This window comes from Bufo bufo, chromosome 3 (genome assembly GCF_905171765.1).
Source record: "Bufo bufo chromosome 3, aBufBuf1.1, whole genome shotgun sequence".
NCBI classification, from domain to species: Eukaryota; Metazoa; Chordata; class Amphibia; order Anura; family Bufonidae; genus Bufo; species Bufo bufo.
In genome coordinates, this window is record NC_053391.1 from 397256877 (window position 1) to 397284326 (window position 27450).

The following is a 27450-nucleotide window of genomic DNA, read 5'->3' on the forward strand; positions in this document are numbered from 1 at the left end:
ACCCCCAAACTCTGGAATCTACGTGCCCCAGAACTGGAACAATCACAATCACTTTAAGAAATTCTTGTGCGATCCAGGCGACCGGGGGCCCATATGTAAGATCTCGGATTTAGTTAATCTTCCTGGGTGCGATAAGATATACACGGTGGTGTGTATAAGGAACGTTTAGTTCTGCGTAATATCTATTTAGGAATCACCGTGTAAGAGGTCGAAAGGGGAGGGGATCAAGGGGGCAAAAAAAAAATGGCACCAAAACCGCAAAACAGAAAGTCCATAGGAACCTCTTCACCTAAAGGGGGCGCTGTAAGGACGCAGTTGGATAAATACCTTAAATCCCCACCCCTATTGCCCAAGACAAGGGGTAATCAGAAACAAACATCACAGATGGGGGAGCCTGAAGAGAATGAAAACCCTCTAAATAAGGTGGGAGAAAACCGGGTAGCAGAAGTAGATAACCAGATGAGTAACATCGATTATAAATTAGCAGGCATACTGGAAGCAGTTAGAACAACCAACCAATCACTAAGTACCCTAACGACAACGGTGGCAGCGGTGCAGACCGATATCTCGGTAATACGGGACGATTTAAATAAAATGCGGCAGCGCATCAAAGAGTATGAAACACTGACTACAGAGTTACAAAAAGAATCCAGCCAGCTAAAAAAAAGGATGGCAACAGTAGAGAGTGATAATAAGGCACTGAAGGAAAAAATGACCGATCTGGAGGACAGATCACGGAGGGGTAACCTCAAATTAGTGGGCTTTCCAGAAGGAGCAGAAAAAGACGACCCCATAGGTTTTATACAAAAATGGCTGTCAGATAATATAATAGCCTCAGACGCGGTTACAGTACCCACAGTGGAGAGAGCACACCGTATCCCAATAAGAAAGCCTCCACCAGGGCTAGCACCAAGGCCATTGTTAATTAAAATGACCTCATCAAGGGATCGGGTTAATATCCTTAGGTGGAAGAGAGAAGCACAAATGGTGAAATATAATAATGTTAATATAGAGATATACCCGGATTTCTCAAAAGCTACGCAAGATAAAAGAAGAGAATATAAGGATGTCAAAAAAAGACTGATACAAGCTCAACTGAAATATTCCATGATGTACCCTGCGAAACTACGGGTTATCTACAAAGAAACCACTCAATTCTTCTCCAACCCAAGCGACGTAGCCGAATGGATGGACTCTAAGGGCATCAGATGATCTGCCCATGATCGTGGTGGGGGGGGTCGGCGGTGGGGGGGGGGGGGGATAGCCTATAGTTAGAGACCAATGAGCCGCAGTTTGCGACTCGTAGGTCAGAATGGGATTGGGGTTTGGGGGAGGGGGTTTCTTTCCGCGGGGGATTGTAATGGTGTTGAAGGTGTGTTGCCGGGGGTTCCCCTGTTCTTCCGCCCAGTGCTGCTTCACTCCTTAAAATGTCTGGTGTACTGACATGGAATATCCACGGTTTTGCGGAAAAAATTAAAAGATGTGCAGTTTTTGATTTAGTTTCTAGACATTTACCAGCAATAGTGGCCCTGTTAGAAACACATCTCACAGGAGAAAAGGTGGCAGCGCTGGGCGGAAGGAGATGGGCCTCCCACGAATACCATTCCTGTTATTCTGCATATTCCAGGGGAATCAGCGTCTATATCCATAGACAGGTAGATTACATCCCAATAGAACAGCTAATCGATCAAGAGGGCCGGTATATTTTTTTGCACTGCCATTGGCAGGGGCAAAGGAGAATTATAGCATTTATATATATCCCGCCCCCTTTCGCTACCATAGTTCTATGTAAATTAATGGACTACATCGCAGCACGAGAGGAGTGCCCGGTGCTGGTGATGGGCGATTTCAACTCGGTCATGGACATAAAAAAAGATAGGACCTCCACTATAACCAACTACGAGCTAAACTCAGGATCAGGTACAGTGCTATCTAGAATCTGTACAGAGATGGCACTGGTGGATGTATGGCGATCTCTTTATGGAAATAAGCAAGCATTTTCATGCTTTAGTAATACATATAGGTCCATGTCTCGAGTTGATCTGGCCCTCACCAGCCCCGGGCTTATTAGTAGGATTAAAAAAATGATCTATGAATGCCATGGTATTTCCGACCATAGCCCGGTCATGGTAACACTGGACAGTCCTAATAAACCAAATCAAAATAGAATTTTTAAACTCAACCCTCATTGGATGACATTTATAAAGGATCTAGATAAAATTAATGAAGAAATAAAACTCTTCTGGAGGGATGATATCAATTCAACCCACATCCACATGGTTTGGGACTCGCTTAAGGCATACCTCCGGGGTATATATGCACAGGAAATCAGGAAACAGAAAAATCTCTTTGCCCAAACTCAAAAAGAAATAGAAGGGAGGCTTAACCAGATAATGAATGAGATTAGCCACGTAAATACCTCGGAAAAACAACTTCAACTTAAAAAAGTACAAGATGAATATAAACAATATTTATACAAAAAAGCACAGAATAAAATGTTCTTCTCAGGGCTGAGGAGTTTTAGTGAGTCCGGCAAGCCAAGTAGACTACTGTCCATGATAGTAAAAAATCAAAGGGGAGGTACCAACATCATTGGAATTAGGACAGAGGCAGGAAATACCCTACAAGACCCTGCAGATATTTTAAGGGAATTTACAAGGTATTTTTCGATACTATACCAAGCCGGGTCTAAAAATCAGGGAGAAAAAATAGATCAATATTTGAACAACATTGAGATCCCTGAATTTGACCAACAAGATATTGATTGGCTAAATAGGCCTATCCAATTGATCGAATTACAGGCCACGTTGCAATCTATCAGGGGGAATACATCCCCAGGGGTGGATGGTTTCCCATTTGAAGTATACCGAAAACATGAGGGAATTATTCTTCCCCAAATGTTGGAGGTACTAAATCAATCTTGGACAATGGGTTCCCTTCCTCCCTCATGGATGGAAGCCACCATCACACTGATCCCCAAGAGAGGGAAAGATCCGCTGTCAGTTTCTTCCTATCGCCCCATCTCTCTGTTGAATACAGACTATAAAATTTTGGCCAAACTGTTAGCCAACAGACTAAAAACTGTTATACACAAAGTTGTCCATGCAGATCAAACCGGATTCATTCCCAAAAGGAATATACAGGACAATATAAGGCGAGCTTTCTTGAACATCCAGGTGGGGGAAGGGGAGGACTGCTCCATCCTGTCTTTGGATGCCGCCAAGGCCTTTGACAGGGTGGAGTGGTCCTTCCTTTGGAGAGTACTGTCGCGGGTGAGGATGGGTGAATATTTCTCCAGATGGGTCCGTATTCTGTATCAAAACCCGGTATCTAGGGTCCGAATTAACGGTGAGTGCTCTGCCCCATTCCCCCTGAACCGAGGAACACGCCAGGGCTGCCCCCTCTCCCCCTTGCTCTTCTCGCTGTTCCTGGAGCCAATTGCATGTAAAATCAGAAGAGATGTGGAAATAGCCGCTTTCGGGTGCGAGGGAGAAGCGGATAAAATCAGTTTATACGCAGATGACATGCTGCTTTTCTTGGGGAAGGGGTACATAACTTTGCCAAGGGTTATGGAAAGTCTGGATGAGTTTGGAGCCCTGTCTGGATATGATATAAACTGGGAAAAATCTAAATTTCTTCCACTAAGACGACCGGTCCCACTGGGCCATAATTTCCGGGTCAGTATATTGACCCCAGCAGACTCCTTAATGTATCTGGGTATCCTGATAGGGTCCAAATTGGAACATTATTTGAGACTGAATATATACCCAATAATAGATAAAGTTAGGGAAAAAATTAGAACATGGTTAAAACTCCCTCTGTCACAAATTAATCGAATAGCGCTTATTAAAATGACATTATTACCGATGTTACTATATGTTCTCAATGCTAGCCCAATCAAGATAGAAGATAAGTTTTTCAATAAGATAGAGACCCTCTTTAATGAATTGATATGGGGCCGGAAACGAGTTAGAATTAAGATTCAGTATCTATATAAAGAGGAGGGCGGAATCTCCATCCCTTTCTTAAAAGGATACTATCTTGCTGCCCAATTGAGATGGTGTGTGAGGAATCGAAAGAATAAATGCATTTGTCTTCTCTTCGGGGAGCACTGTAGACCATGGTTGGATCTCTTTCATATTCTGGAAACTGGTGTTTTTAAGACTATAATAAACCCGTTTAGTAGAATGCTTGGATATATTTGGCAACAAATGAGAGTTACGGTGGGTGTATCTGAAGCAGTTCAGTACACCCCATTATGGGGGAATACACACTTACCACAAGTTATGCAATTAGGCCACTCTGAATACTGGGAAAAACATGGGATATATTTAATAGCACAAGTCTTTCATCAAGGATTGATTAAGCCCTTAAATGAAATACTACCAGACATTAAATTGGGATTCATGGATAGATTTCGATATGAACAATTACGTCACGCTATACATCACACGGAGAATAAGAATTATTTGAAGATAGTAAGTAATACTTTCTTAGATTTTTGTCAAGATATGACACCTAACACTTCTATATCACATATATATGCTAAGCTTAAACATGAATATACAAAAACGATTACATTTAGGGGTGAGGCTAAATGGGAAAGAGATCTACATAAACGGGAACCTATTATGTGGAACACCGTGTACAGAAATATTAAGAGATCGACTGTGTCACCGGCTCATGCATGGATCCTTTTGAAAATGATACACCGCCTCTATTATACACCAGCATTATTGTATATCATTTATAAAGACAAGAGACAGAACTGCTATAAGTGTAACAAAGACAAAGGAGACTATAAACATCTGCTGTGGGAATGCCCAGGGATAATGGAATATTGGCTTAAAATATTCCGGAAGCTGCAGGACTGCTCCCCTATGAAGTACCAGGCATGCATTGACTACGCCATCCTGGGTATATTCCCAGAGATAGACCAAAATAAAACTGAGCAGACATTGTGGCTTCGGGGCATTGCGTTAGCTAAAATAATAATTGTTAAACACTGGGGTACCAGTAAATACCCCAGTTTCCAGGAATGGGTGGAGAGGATGAATAGGGTTGGGCAGTACGAGAACATTCTAGCTCAAACAGCAGGGAAAAAGGCAGTTTGGTGGCGGATATGGGGCAATTGGAAATAATGACAGGCGATGTAGATACGGCAGGCCCGTGAAAAGGAAAAGGGGGCAACTGGAAATAAAGATTAAAATGTAGACACAGTAGCCCCGCGGAGAGAAAAAGGGGGGGTTGGGGGGAGGGATAGGGGGGTATATAAGTAAAATGGAAATTCAATACATGATGAAGTGAACTTATTAATGTATTTCTATCTTACTGTTTTGTGATATTGAAATAGAAGATTGCTGTATTTTCTCTTTTGAAAAATAAAACTTTCTCTAAAAAAAAAAATAAAAAAAAAATAAAATTGGAAAAACACTCCCAAAACCCTCCTGTAACTTTTTTTAATTGTAGCTTTTTAATATGAGTCTGAAGTAAATCATGGCACACAACTCGGGGCACACAATTGCATTTTTAACCCCTTAGTGACAAATTAGTCTTAGGCTTCAAGCACACGACTGTTTTTTGGGTCCGCATCTGAGCGGCAGTTTTTGTGGCTCGGGTGCGGACCCATTCACTTCAACGGGGCCGCAAAAGATGTGTGCTGTCCGCATCTGTTGCTCCGTTCCGAGGCTCCGCAAAAAAATATAGCATGTCCTATTCTTTTCCGTTTTGCGGACAAGAATAGGCATGTCTACAACGGGCCGCCCATTCCGCAAATTACGGCGGCTTTCGTTTTTTGCGGATCCGCGGTTTGCGGACTGCAAAAAACAGAATGGTCGTGTGCATGAGGCACTAGAAACATTTTCTCCCTTGTTCCAGCAGTCAAACTTTTAAATTTTTTTCATCAAAATTTTTCTTTTGCGGGATTAGTTGTAGGTTTTTTTTGGAAACCATTTTGTGGTGTGTGTAGTAAATATTTTTTTTTTTTTTATCTTTAGGGGGAAAGATAAAATAACAGCAATATTAACATTATTTAGCAATATTTATTTACCGCCTTCACTTTGGTTTAAATAACATAACTTTATTATGTGGGTCAGTACAATGATAAGGACAAATTTTTATTCATCTATTATTTTTCCTTTCCTCCTGCAGGCTGTCAGCTACCTAACTACCACCCCCCCACCTCCTCCTCCAGATGGAAGGGGGGTAGGGTGGCTACTTTAACTGCTCATATTCCTGGATAGGTAGCAGATAGAGATATGGGCTTTGTATTGTTTGAAAGCAGTTAGGTGATGGGGATCGACCGATTATCGGTTTTACCATATTCAGGATTTTCAAAGTTATCGGCATCTAACCTTGTCGATATGCCGATAACGAATCGCGAACATGGATCACGCTGCTATCAGCGCGATCCATGTTCCCTCAGCAGCACAGGGGAGAAGTTAGCAGTGTCTCCCTCCCCCTGTGCCGCTGCTGCTACTAATGAGAGGAGAGAGCAGAGGAGCTGTGGTTACTGCTCCACCAATGATGTTAACTCACTCATTCAAATTCAACAGGAGGCGGGAGCTGGCTGCAGAATCGTATAGCTGCACCCGACCTCTGACAAGTAGCTACGATCCGCGGCAGTTAACCCCCTTTTGCACCTGAGGGATTAACTGCCGCAGATTGCAGCTACCGCTCATAGAGGTCGGGTGCGGCTATATGATTCTGCAGCCAGCTCCCGCCTCCTGTATTTGATTTAATGGGCGAATTATCTTCATTGGTGGCGCAGTGCGCCCCCCCAAACCCCAGTATTAAAAACATTGGTGGCGCAGTGCGCCCCCCAGTATTGGTCATTAGTGGCAGTGGCCACAGGGTCCCCTCTCCCCTCCTCCTCATTGGTGGCAGCTTCTGATCGGAGCCCCAGCTGTGTAATCCTGGGGCTCTGATCGGTTACCATAGCAGCCAGGATGCTACTGAAGCCCTGGCTGCCATGGTCAGCTCCCTGCCGCTGTGTGTACTATGCACAGGACAGCAGGGGGAGTGTGAAGTCCTATTCACCCTAATACAGCTCTATCAGGGTGACTAGGACAAGGGTTCTAGCCCCTAAGGGGGCTAATAATTGGTAAAAAAAACAAAAACATAAAAAAAACCCCTCCAAAATATGAAGTATAAATGAAAAAGAGAGATTTACTAAAAAAAAGCTAAATGTTAACAATAAACATGTTAATTTTCAGCAGATTTGTGCAGGAATTATTTTTTTTTCAAAAATGAAAACGCACAGAATATAGGTATAAATTATCGGCCTGAAAGTTTACAGATTATCGGTATTGGCTCTAAAAAAAATCAATATCTGTCGTTCCCTAGAATTGAACACAGCTGTATGTATGTCCATATGGTTGGAAACATCACAGAACAGCGTTACTAGGTGAAGGTTGTGCACCCCTGCACCAGTGGGATAGAGTATTCTGGAATGATCATTTCACAATGGATTCTGAGCAGAATTTTGGGTTAGATTCTTACAGATATATCTCCTTTGCATTGGCTAAATGGTAATGTGGCCAGGACTCCTAGTTGCAATTGTATCTGGGAGACTTGGGTACTATTTGTTAAGTTATACTGATCCCAGTATTTATATATATTTTTTTAATCTCAACAGGTAGAAACCTTGTCACACAGTGACGTGCCCTCATTGACAAGTAAAGCAGTGAAAAACAGCGCTTCTGATCTAAGTAAGGAGAAAGAAGTCTTTGTTTCAGGTGTCAAGATCTTCTATGGCTCTCAGACTGGTACTGCCAAGGTAGGTTAAAGAAAAGCTAATCCACCCAGTTTACATAGGACTGCAGTGCTGTGGTGAGACTGCATTGATCGTGCTGCCGATTACTAATTTTATATATATTTTTTTCTCTCACATCAATGAAGATAAATTCTAGTTCACACTGGCTAATTATAATTATGATCTCTTGAGAAGGAGCAAACCATAAGTGGCCTGTTGGCCCAAATATTTTACTGTCTAGAATTGTATTCCATGGAAGACACTCCGACACTGATGTAGGAATCCTAGCAAGGCAAGCCCGGGTCCAGATGCGACAGAATTGCCATGTATTTGCAGTATGGATTCTGCTCTGCAAACCTGTGGCAATTTACAGTACAATACATGATGTTCCCAAAACCCCATCCGCATGTAGCAGAAAGAATCTGTGTCTGAATATGTTGCAGAATAGCCTGGATTTTCCCAGTGGCTTACACAGTAAAATTAGCGGCAAATCCTTGACAAAATCCACATGTAACGTGGATAATTTAGCCTGCAGCTGGACTTAACCTAAATGCTTTACCCTAATCCATTTCTTTTAATTCTGATGGGATGCAGTTAAAAATATGTATATACTGTAGTTATTATATGGGCAAGTTAATGAGCCATCTCTGCGTGTCATTTCAAGTGCACATAAGAATGTGACTAAAGTGACGTAATGTGATTTGTTTTAGGGCTTTGCCAGTGCTCTTGCTGAAGACGTCACTTCTCTGGGCATTTCTGTTGAAATTATAAACATGAAGGACTATGATCCAGACGACCATTTGGTCGAAGAGGTGAGAAAATATGTACATAAAACAATTTGACGTCCATTGCTTTCTCTAATAGTAATTATATTTATATGGCCAAACATATTCTATGCCAACTATATAAGTTTAAAGAGGTTGTCCGGGTTCAGAGCTTAACCCTGGCATAAGCTCCCCTTCACTCATTTACCATGTATGAGTGGAGCATCGGAGCGTTTCGTGCTCCCCCTTGACCTGCGCTGAACCCTGATAACCCCTTTAAGCTTCTATGGAACAGTTTGCTGTTTTAGTAATATCCTCTTCTCCTTTTCATCGAGACCACTTGGCCTGGCGATCAGATGATATCACTTCTAACTTTTTTTTTGCCACAACTTAGAATAGAGGCTTATAGAGGTGAGTCTCAAAACTGTGGCATGAAAAGTTGCTATTAACGCTAAATCTGATGTCAACCGGTTACTAAAGTCTAGACTGTTTTGGCCAGTACGTTGTAGTTAGTATTTCCTAAAAGTGGTCCAAGCAAGAGCAATCATTAAACTGGCAGTGAAAACATTCCTTGCCACAGCACTCATCCAAATGAGGATTTTATTGGGCGCATGTCCCTTTTTGAGGCCCTCTCCACCCTTGGGACGGCACTTTTAAATATGCATAGATACAATAACATCTTCAGAGTTCCTGTGGTCCATGCCTCAACGTGTCACGTTGTTTTGGAGGCTCTAGGGGTAACAGTACAATAGTAGGCGATGGTTTTAATGTTATGTCTTTGTCTGTTCATGAGGATGTAGAGACTTAGAGTGACAGTTGTAACTTAACAAAGGTATCTAGTGGATCTTTAAAAAGGGAATTATTAATGGTTCAGGGAATTATACATGAAGGGTTGACTAACTAAAGGTTAGGAACATAATGGAATGAATTGCATGGGAAGTGCCTAACTAGCTATCAATATACTAGCCTTACATACACACACAAACATAGCCCATACAGGGCCCACCGGTGCTCTGGAACACCTCCCAGGCACTGTCTTTGCCAACCATCACAGCTCATTTATAGTGTGTAGACATGCCTGTAGCGGTTACACCTTTCTGTAGGTGGTATCCTTGAGCTGTTCTTCCTCTGAAGGTCAAGCAGACTTGCAGAACAGGTCACCGCAGGCCGTGGCACCTCCCAGGTCTGGAAGCACAAAGAAATCACGTGTTCACAGGTGTGCTCCACAGGGGGCAAGGCCCTGTATTGTCTCCAAGGCATGGTGATTCTTGATTTTCCAGATTAAACAGCAGTGTCTATTGTCTGTATAATATAAGAGTGAAACTGGATCGCACAGCCAATGCTTTTATCTAATAACTGCTTCTCAGCGCAATTTATAGTATTCCTACCCCTATGTTGCATACTGTACATGAGGCATTGGTATACAATTTGATCAAAAAGTATAGGCCCACTCACCATGACAAGGTTGCCTCCTTGAGTAGGAACCTACTCTAAATTTGGCGTGGCGCTGTGCGGTGACCACCGGCGCTGCAGCACTGCACCAGCAGGCAGCGGGACCCAGCAGCCAAACAACGCCCCTGCTGTCTGGCAGAGCCACCCTGGCACTGTGGGCACAGCACCAGAGCAACAATGGCTGCCGCACAGCACCGCACCATGTGAACAGTTGTCAAAGCTCACCTTATCACATGCTCTCAAGAACTCCAACTGAGAGCTGGTAGGAATTTATACCCTTATGCAGGCTTCTGCTAAAAAAAAGCACCTGGGCCGAATGGGGAGGAGTGCTAGTACCAGTGGGGAAAAGAGCATAGATTCTACAGGACATGTAAAATATAGGAGTGAAACTGGATCGCACATCCTCAATACTATGCTTTTATCTAATTACTGCTTCTCAGCATAATTGACATTGCTTCTCAGTGTCTATTGTCTGTTGAGCAGATAAGACTTGTGGGAGAGTTTCTAGGGTATTCATGGCCCAATCTCACTATGCTGTAAAGGCCTGAAGTTGGGAGTCAAAATTCTGGACTTCCAACAAGAGGGTATTAGCTTTTTTTCTGGTTGTTTACAAATAGTTTTTTGCCCAATGGGCAGAGGATTCCTAATAAATCACTCCCTTGTATTTTATTTTTTTCTTGAAATAGGAACGATCTTTCTGCCATATATGCCCAATGGAGCCTCCCTACCCAAAAATCTGTCATTATGGTAGATAACAGGGCTTCCTTTATCTAATGGAATCCTTGTCTTAAGGTGATGATTGAAGCTAGTTGCACACTAGCGTCAGAGTTGCGGCAGGCTGTTTTGGCTGAGGTTTGTAAGGCTCTGTCCGACACCCGTTCACTATAATGGGGAGCCGTGAAGATCCAGCTGCATTCCGGAAAATATACTGAGAATTGAAGAAAACTGCTGCGTGCCCGAGTCTTGGCTTATTTGATGGAATGCGGCCAGATCTCTGCCAGTCTCCATTATAGTGAATGGGGCTGTACGGAGCCTTGAAAACCAATACAGCCTGCCGCATCTCTAACGCTAGTGAGCAACCAGCCTAAAAGGGTGTAGAATGTGGGTTGTAGTAGTTAACATTTATATATTTGCTTTAAACCAATTCCCCCCCCCCCCTTTTTTATTTTTTTAAGTGCCTTGGTTTTTGACAGGTGGTCAATGACATCGTTTTAAAAACTTCTTATGAAATGGGGCAGCACACGTTTGTTTCTGTTCTCTGCTGAGATACTGAAATGTCATTATCAGGATGTCAAACAAGACACATGCAAGTCAGCAATTCGGCTTTCTATTCCCCAGAAGTTTGTAAGTGCCATTGTAAAGGAAAGTGCTACTTGTACAGAATATGTGCCAGCCCAATGTGCTTTATCACTCTAAATTGTTTTATCCATTCAGCACGAATACCCTATGTTATGCCTAGTGCAGGACCTAAGAGGGGCAGTGTGTGGCACCAATACTTGAAAAACAAAAAAACTGTGCTGTTTCCTAAGGTCCCTTTCATACGATTTAGTTTTCCGCGTGGGTGCAATCCGTGACGTGAACGCATAGCACCCGCACTGAATCCTGGCCCATTCATTTCAATGGGTCTGTGCACATGAGAATTATATATTTTTTTTCACGCATCAGTTCTACGTTGTTTGAAAAACGCAGCATGTTCTATATTCTGCGTTTTTCACGCAGCCCTGGCCCCATAGAAGTGAATGGGGCTTCAGTGAAAGACACATTGTAATCCGGAAGCAAGTGCGGACCATGTGATGAGTACAGGTCCTCTTTCCTACTGCACAGCAAAGGTGAAGACAGAAGAGAAGCCGGGCTGCGCGAACAAGTGGATTAAAGAGGACCTTTCATCTGGCAAAATATTCTGAACTAAGTATCATGATATGTACAGCGGCGCCCAGGGATCTCACTGCACTTACTATTATCCCTGGGCGCCGCTCCGTTCTCCCACTATGTCCTCCGGTATGTCCGGTGACTTGGTTATACTAGGCGGAGACTGCCCTTGTTCTCCTGGGTGTCTCCTTTTTTTCTCTGCGATTGGCCAGCGCTTCAGCCTAGGACAGGCATCCTCAAACTGCGGCCCTCCAGCTGTTGTAAAACTACAACTCCCACAATGCCCTGCTGTAGGCTGATACCTGTAGGCTGTTCGGGTATGCTGGGAGTTGTAGTTTTGCAACAGCTGGAGCGCCGCAGTTTGAGGATGCCTGGCCTAGGAGAAGGAGACGCCCAGGAGAACAAGGGCATCTCCGCCTACTATAACCAAGTCCCTGAACATACCGGAGGACGGAGCGGCGCCCAGGGATAATAAGTGCAGTGAGATCCCTGGGCGCCGCTCTACAGATCATGATACTTAGTTCAGAATTTTTTGCCAGATGAATATATATATTCTGTATTAAGAATGCTATTATTTTCCCTTTATATCCATGTTATAAGGGAAAATAATAATAATAGAGTCCCCATCCCGATCATCTCCTAGCAACCGTGCGTGAAAATCGTACCGCTTCCGCACTTTCTTACGATTTTCACGCAGCCCTATTCACTTCAGAAGAGAAGCCGGGCTGCGCGAACAAGTGGATTAAGGTGAGTTAAATTATATATATTGTCCCCCCGCATTGTCCCAGGGTGCATGTTCAATGATTTGAGCAGGCACCTTGTTCCGATCACCGCCCGGCTGTGATCATAAATGCACAGGACGTACAGGTATGCCCGGTGTCCTTAAGAGGTTAATAGTGAATTAAAAGTGAAATAAAAAAATAGTTAATTATTAGTTTTAATAATAGTATATCAGACTACATACTAATTTTCCCCCCTTTTTCTCTCAGAATTTTTTTTTATATTTATTAGTTTTAGCAATAGTATGGCGGACTTTGTGTAATATATACAAATGTTGACTTGGAGCAGAAAGGAGGATGAGGCAGCTCTCAGGGCTTTTTCACACTAGCGAGTCCATTATGGGAATCGCGCTCTGTGTGTGCGTGTGATCCTCTGTTCTGAACTTGCAGGAGCGCATAGCATTATCACTATTTATAATGCGGTGTGCCTCTGTGTGCTGTTCCTTTCATATTGAATTTCTGCACTGTATTATTTCTTGTTTTACCTATGTTGTTTAAGTCTATTGTTCTCTGCTGCCATCTGCTGGCCGGAATTCATATGCTGCACGCCTTCGTTCTTGTTAAATAAAGTTTTATCTCTGGGCGTGGTTTTAGCAGCCTTGGGCCTGGTCACTTCCTGTAGCCTTTTTCTGTGCTGCATCCTTTGTGACTGGAGACACACACCTCGGCTTGTGAAGGCATCAGTTTTTGACCAGCAGTTGCCTCAGCAGTTAGCCTCAGAAAAGACATCCACATGACAGCATCTACTGCATTCCTGTATTGCATCACTGTATGTTTGGATCAATAAACCCACGTTTGATTGCATCTTTATGTCTACGTCTGGATCCATCTAACCTGAGCATCTGCCGGTCCGGTCTGTTCCACTGCTTGGATACGAAGGTAGGACAGTCACAAAGCCATTATCAGTTACACCTTCATTCGCCTTCATGTGGGGACAGAACAGTCAAAAACTGCCTTAGAGCCTTATACCCCAGTCAATATCCGTCTGAATGTCCAATGCCCGGCTACAGGTTCCCTCAGAGCCCAGCGCCACACTCAGGAACCTCCCCTGCAGCAGGCCCACTTCCAGCAAATCTGCCCGGCAACAGTGCATGTCCCATAAGCCTAAGGGGAAGCACGGCGTGTCCGCAGTAGATATACTCTCGCCTGGAAGTCCTCCACCACTCGCCAAGCCACTTTCTACATCCTATGTTAACCCTTGCTCGCATGATATAAGAACTGTTCACGCACGCCGGGCCTCCCTCAAACCAAAACCCCGCAATTCACTCAAGACACCTTGGGAAACTTATCGGGGTGCCTCATCTGAGCCGCACTGCAATTTTCAGCCCCCAATTCAAAAGTTCGATTTCTTAAAGAGACAGCGCACCTTAAATCAAAATGGCCGAAAAGGACCTCGTACAGTTCCCCAGTGATGAAACAAAGCAAATGCTACCTGATACTGATCATTATGAAGAGCTGGAGGTAGAACCCACACTTCCAGCAGACCAAGTCACGCGACCAAGGCGCTCTCTCAAACCAACAATAAAGATCAGAGAAAACTATCACACCAGGAAAGATGAGCTATGTGACAACCTGGAAGAGCTATGGGAACGAGTTTCCTCCCTCATATCAGGACTTAAGTCCTCCTCAGGCGATGCCACCAGCTTACAAGTTGCCGTCGGGCGGCTGAACGCAGCCCATGAAAGATACAAGAGAATGTCCACAAGGTATATAACCTTTCTAAAAGACTCTAATATTGAAGAAGCCTCGTCAGAATTGTGCAAGGCAGAATCAATAGACAGACAAAGAGACGCCATGGTGCTGGATGCTAAAGATAAAGTGGAACTCCGCATCTCTCATTTGCAAGAAACCAGATCACACAGATCGCATTCATCCAAACATTCCTCGCGGTCCTACAGATCATCATGCTCTAGAAGCTCCAACCTGAGCGACAGATTACTAGAGGCCCGCATAAAGGCAGAGCTATCCAAAGTGAGGCGTTCCTTCACCGAAAAAGAAGTCCTTGCGAGAACAGAAGCACAGACGGCGGCGGCCAAGAGGGCAGAAGCGGAGGCAGAAGCCAAGAGGGCAGAAGCGGAGGCAGAGGCTCGAATAAAGATCCTTGAATCAGAGAGGGAAGAGGAAATCGCATTAGCAAGAGTAAGACTACTTGAGCAAGCATTGAGCCAAGGCCTTGATTCAGTCTGCTTACCACCAGAGGAGATAGACGATCCAGTTGATCGCACCAGCGACTACGTACTGAAACAGTTATCTGCAACACCCCCAGTGTGCAGTACCGTCCAAGCCAACAACACTGAAACCTCCAAGTCAGCTCTACCTGCAGTGGCAGCGATACCCACAGCACCCGAGCAATCCAATAACAGTTGCCCAGACGCGCCCTCTCAAGGGCAGTTATTACAGCAAGATGGCTACCAGGTGTTTCCTGGCCTACCTCCACAGCTCAAGCAGCAGTCATCAGAATCTACAGAGGCTAGACCACAGCTCAACCCTGCAGCAACATCATTCTACCCGGAAGCATCTCACCCTTTCACGCCACGCAGCCTATACGCCCCAGGGGCATCACAAGTTGTCATGGCAACAAGCAGTGAGAAATCAGATATGTCTGAGTTTGCCAGGTTTATGGTGAGCAGAGAGCTAATTAACACCAGTCTCTCAAAATTTGATGACCGTGCGGAGAGCTACAGAGCCTGGAAGGCAACCTTCAAAGCCGCCATCGCCAACCTCAACCTAACCGCAGAGCAGGAGCTCGACCTCTTGATCAACTGGCTGGGCCCAGGCTCCACAAATCGCATCAAGAGCCTTAGAACTGTCTATGTGGGACAAGCAGAAGCAGGTCTCGCTGCAGCCTGGCAGAGACTCGAACGCACCTTTGGCAGTGCAGAAGCAATAGAGAAGGCACTATTCAGGAGACTGCAGAACGTCCCCAAGATCAGTCTTAAGGATGTCCACAAGCTTCAGGATTTAAGTGATTTGCTCATGGAACTGGAGCTCGCCAAAAGAGACCCTCGTCTGTCCGGGCTGTGCTACCTGGATACAGCCCATGGGGTGAACCCAATTGTCGTGAAGTTACCATACAGCCTGCAAGAGAAGTGGGCGGCATCAGTCTCAAGGTACAAAAGAGTGCATGACGTCACTTTTCCCCCATTTATTCATTTCTGTAGATTCATCGATGAACAGTCCCAGATGAGGAATGACCCCAGCCTCGACTTCCTGGAGTTCAATACTACAGCTTCAGCGACACCATCATCAAGGTATGAAAGTATTGTGCATAAACACAGAGACTTTAAGAGCAGCGTGAATGTTAGAAAGACTAACCTACCATCATCTGCAGTACCCACTGGTAGACAGTACACTACCTCATCAGGAGACAAGGCCTTCAATCGTGAATGTCCCATTCATAAAAAACCACACTCGCTGAACAAATGCAGAGGGTTTAGATCCAAAACCATACAGGAGCGCAAGAAAGTCCTCACCGAGCGTGGGGTATGCTTCAGGTGCTGCGCTTCATTGGAGCACATGGCTAAGGACTGTAAATCCTTTATCAAGTGTGAGGAGTGTCATAGTGAAAGACATGCATCAGCTATGCACCCAACTCCACTCACAAGGGATTCACCTGCTGCTGTCACCACCAGTCCTGCTCAAAGTCATGGCGGGGAGCCCCAGAACCACGCTAACACAGCCACTGCTGTTTCCTGCTCATGCTTGGATGTCTGTGGGGAGGGCCAGAGTGAGAAATGTTGTGCCCGCATATGCCTAATTAAGGTCTACCCGGAGGGGCTACCAGAAAAGGCAGTAAAAATGTATGCCATCATTGACGACCAAAGCAACCGCTCCCTAGCAGGACCTAAATTCTTTGAAGCCTTTGGTATAAAGGGACCGTCAGAACCCTACATCTTAAACACCTGCTCGGGTCGCATAGAGACTAGCGGCAGGAGGGCACAAGGATTCATCGCTTGTTCCGTCAGTGGAAATACGGAAATACCTCTACCGACGCTGATCGAATGCGATCAAATACCCAACCATAGGGATGAAATTCCTACCCCGGAAGCTGCATTTCACCATCCACACCTAAGGCACCTAGCCAACGTTATCCCACCTAAGGACAACAACGCCGAGATTCTACTCCTGCTTGGCAGAGACAATCTAAGGGTACACAAGGTGCGTCAACAGTGTAATGGTCCCGACTATGCACCATACGCCCAGAGACTGGACTTGGGATGGGTGGTCATAGGAAATGTATGCTTGGATCAACCTAGAATCCGCTCTTTCAAAACGTACGTGCGTGGAGATGGACGCACAACTTGCATTAAGCCTTGCCCTCATCACTATGAGGTGAAAGAGAAGCCTCCAGACCTCATACAACCACCTGACGACATTCCTCCCTTCTTTGCTGACAACTTGGGAAGATTGGTCTTTCACACAAGCAAGGACGATGTTAAAGTAGCTTTGTCAGTAGAGGACAGAGAATTTATCAAGATAATGGACAATGAGTTCCTTAAAGACGAAACCAATCACTGGGTTTCTCCATTACCCTTCCGAGCTACCAGGGTGAGACTCCCGAACAATAGGGAACAAGCTCTGTCTAGATTTAACTCTCTTCAGCGTACCATGAACAGTAAGCCTGAGATGAGAGAACACATCGTTGCCTTTATCGACAAAATATTCCACAACAACCATGCAGAACCAGCTCCATCCTTAGGGAAGAACGACGAGTGCTGGTACTTGCCTTCATTTGGAGTGTATCACCCACGGAAACCTAATCAAATTAGGGTTGTTTTCGACTCAAGCGCCAAACATCAAGGTGTATCTCTTAATGATGTCCTTCTCACAGGTCCTAATCTGACGAATAACCTAGTTGGAGTGCTGATGAGGTTCAGAAAAGAGCTTGTTGCCATTACCGCCGACATTGAACAGATGTTCCACTGTTTCGTAGTCAGAGAGGACCACCGGAATTTCCTCAGGTTTCTGTGGTACAAGAATAACGACACCAACGCAGAGATGGCAGAATATCGTATGAGGGTACACGTATTTGGAAACAGCCCTTCACCTGCCGTGGCAACTTACGGCCTTCGGCGCACTGCATTAGAGGGAGAATCAGAGTACGGTAAAGACGCCAGAGACTTTGTAGAAAAGGACTTCTACGTAGACGATGGACTCAAATCACTACCGACTGAAGAAGCGGCTATCGATCTGCTCAAAAGGACTCAAAGTATGTTGTACCAAGCTAAACTTAGACTACACAAAATTGCTTCAAACAGCCTGGCCGTTATGAGGGCCTTCGAATCAGGCGATTATGCACCAGGATTCAAGGACATTAACTTGGGACTGGACAGTCCACCTGTGCAGAGGAGCTTGGGCCTCAGATGGGATCTCTCGGCTGACTCCTTCGGTTTTCAGATAAGTTGTGCAGACAAGCCATTCACAAAACGAGGCGTCCTATCCGTAGTAAACAGCCTATTTGATCCGCTGGGATTTGTAGCGCCCATCACCATACAAGGTAAATCTCTACTGAGACAGTTTTCTGAAACAGTCAAGGATTGGGATACCCCACTTCCCTCCGAGAAAGAGCAAAAATGGGAAACCTGGAAGCGATCCTTGTGTGCCTTGGATGAGATCCACATCCCGAGATGCTATATTAAAACCTCACTTTCCTCTAGCATAAAGAAAGAACTCCACGTGTTCTCGGACGCCTCCACGGAGGCCATCGCAGCGGTTGCCTATCTGAAGGTGACAGAACCCAACAACCAAAATCACGTTGGATTCGTCTTTGGTAAGGCTAAGTTAGCCCCCAAGCCCGATCATACTATTCCCAGACTGGAACTTTGTGGGACTGTGTTGGCAGTGGAGATCGCGGATTTCATACAACAAGAACTGGGTGTCGACATAGCTGAAGTCCAGTATTACACCGACAGTAAGGTCGTTTTAGGTTACATCCACAATCGGACCAAGCGATTTTATGTGTACGTTAGTAATCGCATAGAGAGAATCAGGAGGTCCTCCAAACCTGAACAATGGCACTACGTACCATCCGAACTTAATCCAGCAGATCACGCCACTAGGCCTATGTCTATAGGTTCCTTTATTAACTATACTTGGCTTACAGGTCCGGAGTTTCTGCTTGAAGAGGCGGACGAATGTGTACAGGAAGTTTTCAGCATCCAGGATCCGGATAATGATCCAGAAATCCGCGCTGAAGTTAGTGCATTAGTCACTGGAACAAAGCAAACCGCCAGCTTCGGTTGTCAGCGCTTTGAACGTTTCTCCAGCTGGATGAGACTCGTCAGAACTATTGCAAGGTTAGTGCACATTGCAAGATGTTATCATAATACTCACCAAGATAAAGATTGTCATGGTTGGCATGCCTGTCATAAACCCTTCTCTGCTGAGAACATCTCTCATAGTGAGTACCTCATAATACGTCACGTCCAGCAGGAAAATTTCAACATAGAATGGAAGTGCTTGCACAACAAACAGCAGATTCCTTTAAAAAGTCCTCTTGCCAACTTAAATCCAGTTATCGACAGTTTTGGCCTGCTGAGAGTTGGTGGTCGTTTGAATCAAGCCCACCTGGGAATTGCAGAACAAAATCCTCTCATCATTCCCAGCAAACATCATATCACCGTCTTGCTAATCCGACACTACCACGAAAGGGCCGAACACCAAGGCAGGCAAATTACTGAGGGCAAATTACGGTCTGCAGGCCTTTGGATTATAGGTATGAAAAAACGTGTGGCCCAAGTACTGCATGAATGTGTGCACTGTCGTAAAGCAAGAGGAAAACAACTACACCAACAAATGGCCGACTTGCCTGCGGATAGACTATGTACAGAGCCGCCTTTCACCTATGTTGGCCTAGATGTCTTTGGGCCATGGATGGTGTCCGCACGCAGGACCCGCGGCGGTCACGCAAACAGTAAGCGTTGGGCTGTACTATTTACTTGCATGAGCGTGCGAGCAGTTCACATAGAGGTGATAGAATCTATGGACACATCCAGCCTTATCAATGCCTTAAGACGGCTCTTCGCAATCAGAGGACCAGTTAAACAATTGAGGTCTGACCAGGGAAGCAACTTCATCGGAGCTTGTAGAGAACTTAACATCGACACCAAGTCCATTCAAGATCAGTTGGCGGAAAAAGGTTGCACCTGGATTTTCAATCCTCCTCATAGTTCCCACATGGGAGGCTCCTGGGAGAGAATGATCGGCATCTCACGCAACATCTTAAATTCTATGCTGATGGATGTAAACTCGTCAAGACTCACACATGAGACTCTAGTCACCCTTCTTGCCGAAGTTTCGGCCATTATCAATTCAAGACCCCTTGTGCCAGTGTCTATGGATCCTGAAACACCAGCCATACTGACTCCGGCTATTCTACTTACCCAGAAAACTGAGAGTACGCTAATACCTAGTGGAGAATTTACTCATGCCAACATCTATCAAAAACACTGGAAACGTGTACAATACCTAGCAGATTACTTCTGGAACAGGTGGCGAAAGGAGTACCTCAGTATTCTTCAAGGAAGAAGAAAATGGCAACACAACAAACCAAACTTGAAGGAAGGAGACCTTGTATTGATGAAAGAGCAACAAACCGAAAGGATTGACTGGCCTATCGGACTAATTTCAAAGGTTTTCCCTAGCAAGGATGGCAAGGTCAGAAAGGTGGAGTTGAAGATCTTCAGGAAAGGCGAGCTTAAAACGTTCTCAAGACCAATCAACGAACTCATTTTAATATTGCCCATCGAGAACGTCCCTGCTGGGTGAACAGGACTGTATCTAGCTTCGCAGATCTTCTCCATTCCAAGTTGGAAAACAGGACTATCCATGTTTGCATTCTAACATGTTTTCTTTTACAGGTTGTTTATATTTTATGGACATTCGTCATAGTGAAATCCCCTAAGTGAATTTCAGACGGGGAGTGTGCTGTTCCTTTCATATTGAATTTCTGCACTGTATTATTTCTTGTTTTACCTATGTTGTTTAAGTCTATTGTTCTCTGCTGCCATCTGCTGGCCGGAATTCATATGCTGCACGCCTTCGTTCTTGTTAAATAAAGTTTTATCTCTGGGCGTGGTTTTAGCAGCCTTGGGCCTGGTCACTTCCTGTAGCCTTTTTCTGTGCTGCATCCTTTGTGACTGGAGACACACACCTCGGCTTGTGAAGGCATCAGTTTTTGACCAGCAGTTGCCTCAGCAGTTAGCCTCAGAAAAGACATCCACATGACAGCATCTACTGCATTCCTGTATTGCATCACTGTATGTCTGGATCAATAAACCCACGTTTGATTGCATCCTCATGTCTACGTCTGGATCCATCTAACCTGAGCATCTGCCGATCCGGTCTGCTCCACTGCTTGGATACGAAGGTAGGACAGTCACAAAGCCATTATCAGTTACACCTTCATGTGGGGACAGAACACTCTGCTTAACCACCTCAGCCCCCATAGCTTAAACACCCTTAATGACCAGGCCACTTTTTACACTTCTGACCTACCCTACTTTCAGCGTTTATTGCTCGGTCATGCAACTTGCCACCCAAATGAATTTTACCTCCTTTTCTTCTCACTAATAGAGCTTTCATTTGGTGGTATTTCATTGCTGCTGACATTTTTACTTTTTTTGTTATTAATCGAAATTTAACGATTTTTTTTTTGCAAAAAAATGACATTTTTCACTTTCAGTTGTAAAATTTAGCAAAAAAAACGAGATCCATATATAAATTTTTCTCTAAATTTATTGTTCTACATGTCTTTGATAAAAAAAAAATGTTTGGGTAAAAAAAAAAAAATGGTTTGGGTAAAAGTTATAGCGTTTACAAACTATGGTACAAAAATGTAAATTTCCGCTTTTTGAAGCAGCTCTGACTTTCTGAGCACCTGTCATGTTTCCTGAGGTTCTACAATGGCCAGACAGTAGAAACACCCCACAAATGACCCCATTTCGGAAAGTAGACACCCTAAGGTATTCGCTGATGGGCATAGTGAGTTCATAGAACTTTTTATTTTTTGTCACAAGTTAGCGGAAAATGATGATTTTTTTAAAAAATTTTTTCTTACAAAGTCTCATATTCCACTAACTTGTGACAAAAAATAAAAACTTCTATGAACTCACTATGCCCATCAGCGAATACCTTGGGGTGTCTTCTTTCCAAAATGGGGTCACTTGTGGGGTAGTTATACTGCCCTGGCATTCTAGGGGCCCAAATGTGTGGTAAGTAGTTTGAAATCAAAATCTGTAAAAAATGGCCGGTGAAATCCGAAAGGTGCTCTTTGGAATGTGGGCCCCTTTGCCCACCTAGGCTGCAAAAAAGTGTCACACGTGGTATCTCCGTACTCAGGAGAAGTTGGGCAATGTGTTTTGGGGTGTCATTTTACATATACCCATGCTGGGTGAGAGAAATATCTTGGTCAAATGCCAACTTTGTATAAAAAAATGGGAAAAGTTGTCTTTTGCCAAGATATTTCTCTCACCCAGCATGGGTATATGTAAAATGACACCTCAAAACACATTGCCCAACTTCTCCTGAGTACGGCGATACCACATGTGTGACACTTTTTTGCAGCCTAGGTGGGCAAAGGGGCCCACATTCCAAAGAACACCTTTCGGATTTCACCGGCCATTTTTTACAGATTTTGATTTCAAACTACTTACCACACATTTGGGCCCCTAGAATGCCAGGGCAGTATAACTACCCCACAAGTGACCCCATTTTGGAAAGAAGACACCCCAAGGTATTCCGTGAGGGGCATGGCGAGTTCATAGAATTTTTTATTTTTTGTCACAAGTTAGTGGAATATGAGACTTTGTAAGAAAAAAATAAAATAAAAATCATCATTTTCCGCTAACTTGTGACAAAAAATAAAAAATTCTAGGAACTCGCCATGCCCCTCACGGAATACCTTGGGGTGTCTTCTTTCCAAAATGGGGTCACTTGTGGGGTAGTTATACTGCCCTGGCATTCTAGGGGCCCTAATGTGTGGTAAGTAGGTAAATGACCTGTGAAATCCGAAAGGTGCTCTTTGGAATGTGGGCCCCTTTGCCCACCTAGGCTGCAAAAAAGTGTCACACGTGTTATCGCCGTATTCAGGAGAAGTTGGGCAATGTGTTTTGGGGTGTCTTTTTATATATACTCATGCTGGGTGAGAGAAATATCTCGGCAAAAGACAACTTTTCCCATTTTTTTTATACAAAGTTGGCATTTGACCAAGATATTTCTCTCACCCAGCATGGGTATATGTAAAATGACACCCCAAAACACATTGCCCAACTTCTCCTGAGTACGGCGATACCAGATGTGTGACACTTTTTTGCAGCCTAGGTCTGCAAAGGGGCCCACATTCCTTTTGAGGGCATTTTTAGACATTTGGATCCCAGACTTCTTCTCACGCTTTAGGGCCCCTAAAAAGCCAGGGCAGTATAAATACCCCACATGTGACCACATTTTGGAAAGAAGACACCCCAAGGTATTCAATGAGGGGCATGGCGAGTTCATAGAAATTATTTTTTTTTTGGCACAAGTTAGCGGAAATAGATATATTTTTTTTTCTCACAAAGTCTCCCTTTCCGCTAACTTGGGACAAAAATTTCAATCTTTCATGGACTCAATATGCCCCTCAGCGAATACCTTGGGGTGTCTTCTTTCCGAAATGGGGTCACATGTGGGGTATTTATACTGCCCTGGCATTCTAGGGGCCCTAAAGCGTGAGAAGTCTGGAATATAAATGTCTAAAAAATTTTACGCATTTGGATTCCGTGAGGGGTATGGTGAGTTCATGTGAGATTTTATTTTTTGACACAAGTTAGTGGAATATGAGACTTTGTAAGAAAAAAAAAAATATATTTCCGCTAACTTGGGCCAAAAAAATGTCTGAATGGAGCCTTACAGGGGGGTGATCAATGACAGGGGGGTGATCAATGACAGGGGGGTGATCAGGGAGTCTATATGGGGTGATCACCCCCCTGTCATTGATCACCCCCCTATAAGGCTCCATTCAGACGTCCGTATGTGTTTTGCGGATCCGATCCATGTATCAGTGGATCCGTAAAAATCATACGGACGTCTGAATGGAGCCTTACAAGGGGGGTGATCAATGACAGGGGGGTGATCAATGACAGGGGGGTGATCAGGGAGTCTATATGGGGTGATCACCCCCCTGTCATTGATCACCCCCCTATAAGGCTCCATTCAGATGTCCGTATGTGTTTTTGCGGATCCGATCCATGTATCAGTGGATCCGTAAAAAACATACGGACATCTGAATGCAGCCTGACAGGGGGGTGATCAATGACAGGGGGGTGATCACCCCCCTGTAAGGCTCCATTCAGATGTCCTTATGTGTTTTGCGGATCCGATCCATGTATCCATGGATCCGTAAAAAACATACGGACATCTGAATGCAGCCTTACAGGGGGGTGATCAATGACAGGGGGGTGATCAGGGAGTCTATATGGGGTGATCAGGGGTTCATAAGGGGTTAATAAGTGACAGGGGGGGGGGTGTAGTGTAGTGAAGTGGTGTTTGGTGCTACTTTACTGAGCTACCTGTGTCCTCTGGTGGTCGATCCAAACAAAGGGGACCACCAGAGGACCAGGAAGCAGGTATATTAGACGCTGTTATCAAAACAGTGTCTAATATACCTGTTAGGGGTTAAAAAAAATTGCATCTCCAGCCTGCCAACGAACGATCGCCGCTGGCCGGCTGGAGATCCACTCGCTTACCTTCCGATCCTGTGAACGCGCGTTCACAGGAAATCTCCCGTCTCGCGAGATGATGCATATATGCGTGACTCTGCGCAGGGCTGCTGCCTCCGGAACGCCATCCTGCGTTAGGCGGTCCGGAGGCCGTTAATCTTACTCCTACAGAATCATACTGACAGCTTTTATTCTGTACAAGTAAGGGCTCATGCACACGCATGTGTTTCCTTTCCGAGTCCGTTCCTTTTTTATTTTTTGCGGACCGTATGTGGAACCATTCATTTCAATGCCGCAAAAAAAACTGAAGTTACTCCATGTGCATTCAGTTTCCGTATGTCTGTATTTCCGTTCTGAAAAAAAATAGAACATGTCCTATTATTGTCCGCATTACGGATAAAAATAGTAATGTTCTATTAGGGACCAGCTGTTCTATTCCGCAAAATACGGAATGCACATGGATGTCATCCGTATTTTTTGCATGAGCCCTAAGGTCAAGCAGAGGCACACAGCATTATAAATCATGATTATGCTGTGCTCTCCTGTGAGTTCACAACGGAGAATCATGCTCACACAGAGCGTGATTCCTGCAATAGGCATGCTCGTGTGAAACTGCTCTTAGGCTAGGTCTACACGACGACATTTGTCGCGCGACATTTTGTTGCACCAATGTCGCGCGACAATTTTTATAATGGCAGTCTATGGTGTCGCACTGCAACATGCGACATGCTGCGACTGCGACGCAACAGTCGCAGAAAATCCATCGAGATGGATTTTTCTGCGACTGTTGCGTCGCAGTCGCAGCATGTCGCATGTTGCAGTGCGACACCATAGACTGCCATTATAAAAATTGTTGCGCGACATTGGTGCAACAAACAAAAGCGCGACAAATGTTACGCCCTATTTGTCGTGCGACAAATGTCGTCGTGTAGACCTAGCCTTAAGCTCAGTGTTGTGATGTAAATTTTCCTGCTGTGTGATTAGGACAGATTCTATGTATAGTATAGTTACATAGTTAATACGGTTAAAAAAAGACATACGTCCATCAAGTTCAACCAAGGGATAGTTGGGGACGCGAATCCCAGACGGAAGTGAGACTCAGATTTCTACATGTTTTCATAAGCATTAATGTTTTTTACTTTTAAGAATTTGTCTAAACCATTTTTGAAACTGTCCACTGTTCCTGCTGTGACCACGTCCTGAGGAAGTCTATTCCACAGATTCAGTTCTTACAGTAAAGACGCTTCTGGAGACTGACATTTTTCCTCTCCAATAGAAGACAGTGCCCCCTTGTCTTTTGAGCGCATTTTACATGGAACAGCTTTTCACCGTATTTTGTATGGCCCATTTATATATTTGTATAGGTTAATCATGTCCCCCCCACCCCCCTCGTAGACGTCTGTTCTCAAGACTAAATAAATTCAAATCTTTTCATCTTTCTTCATAACGAAGACCCTCCATGCCCCTTATCAGTTTAGTTGCTCTCTTCTGTACTTTTTTCAGAAGAGGCCACACCAATGCATTGTAAAGTGGTAATATTACATCCCTGCCCTTCGAGTCCATGCCTCGTTTAATGCATGACAATATCCTGGTAGCCTTAGAAGCAGCTGATTGACATTGTATGCTGTAATTTAATCTACAAGGACACCCAAATCCTTCTCTAAGGCTGGGTTCACACTTGAGCGTTTTACAGCGCGTTCAAACGCGCTGTAAAACGCTCAACACATGAAAACCAATGCTTCCCTATGGCCCTGGTTCTCACTTGAGCGTTTTACAGCGCGTTTGAACGCGCTGAAAAACGCCCTACGCTCAAACAAGTTCTTGAGCTTCTTTGGGGCGTTTTACAGCGCGTTTGTGGCCATAGGACATTGCAGTCAATCACACAAACGCGCGTTTACTATTGCAAAAAACGCGCGTTAAACGCGCATATCAAAGACGCTCAGGTCTGAACCCAGCCTTAGTGACTCTCCCAGTGCTACATCACCTAGGACATATGATGCACGGAGATTATTACTACCAAGATACATACCTTTACATTTGTCCACATTGAACCTCATTAATGTCATCTGCAAAAATAGATATGGTGCTATTAATCCCGTCCTCAATATCATTAATAAATTAAATAATAAAGGGCCCAGCACTGAACCTTGGGGTACACCAGTTATAACCTGGGACCATTCTGAATAGGAATCATTAACCACAACTCTCTGAACACGGTCCTTCAGCCAGTTTTCAATCCAATTACAAACTATACTTTCCAAACCTATAGACCTTATTTTACCTATTAAATGTCTGAGGGACAGTATCAAAAGCCTTTGCAAAATTCAGAAACACTACATCCACAGCCGCCCCTCTGTCCAGGCTACTACTCCCCTCCTCATAAAAACAAATCTATTTAGTCTGACAACTTCTATCCTTGGTAAACCCATGCTGGTTATCACTTATAATATTATTTACAGTCACATACTCCTGTATATAGTCCCTTAAGAGTCCTTCAAACATTTTTCCCACGATAAAAGTAAAACTAACTGGCCTATAATTACCTGTGGAGGACCTTGATCCTTTTTTTAATATGGGCACCACATTTGCCTTGCGCCAATCACCTGGCACTGTACCAGTACCTAGAGAATCTTTAAAAATTATAAACAGGGGCACAGCCATGACTGAACTGAGCTCTTTAAGAACTTTTGGGTGTAATCCATTTGGACCCAGAGGCCTGTTCACATTTACCTTATTTACCTTGTGTTGGACCATATCTACAGTTAGCCAATTGAGTATATTACTGGATGTACTAACAGCCCGAGCACCACAGATATCAGCTCTTCTTTTGTATATACAGAGCTAAAAACCTATTTAGTAACTCTGCCTTTTCCTTATCTTCAGTGACTAACCCCCCTTTACCATTATTCAGTGGACCTACCTGCTCAGACCTAGGTTTTTTGGCATTTATATATTTAAAGATTTTTTGGGGATTTGTTTTGCGCTCTTTTGCTACCTGCTGTTCGTTTTGTATTTTTGATAATTTTATTTTCTTTTTACAGGATTTATTAAGCCCTTTGTAATCTTAAAACACTACCGCTGACCCCTCAGATTTGTATTTTTTTAAATGCTCTCTTTTTGTCTTTTATTGCCCTTTTTAC

The 27450-nt window shown here is 44.2% G+C and overlaps 1 protein-coding gene across 1 annotated transcript in view; it reads left to right on the forward strand.

The window, feature by feature from the left end:
* Positions 1-27450, forward strand: part of LOC120995543 (S-adenosyl-L-methionine-dependent tRNA 4-demethylwyosine synthase TYW1-like) — a 244696-nt gene that overhangs the window by 19908 nt on the left and 197338 nt on the right. The window contains exons 3-4 of the mRNA XM_040424815.1: positions 7637-7777; positions 8464-8565. Coding sequence (XP_040280749.1) covers positions 7637-7777; positions 8464-8565 — 243 coding nt within the window. The remainder of the gene's footprint in view (positions 1-7636; positions 7778-8463; positions 8566-27450) is intronic.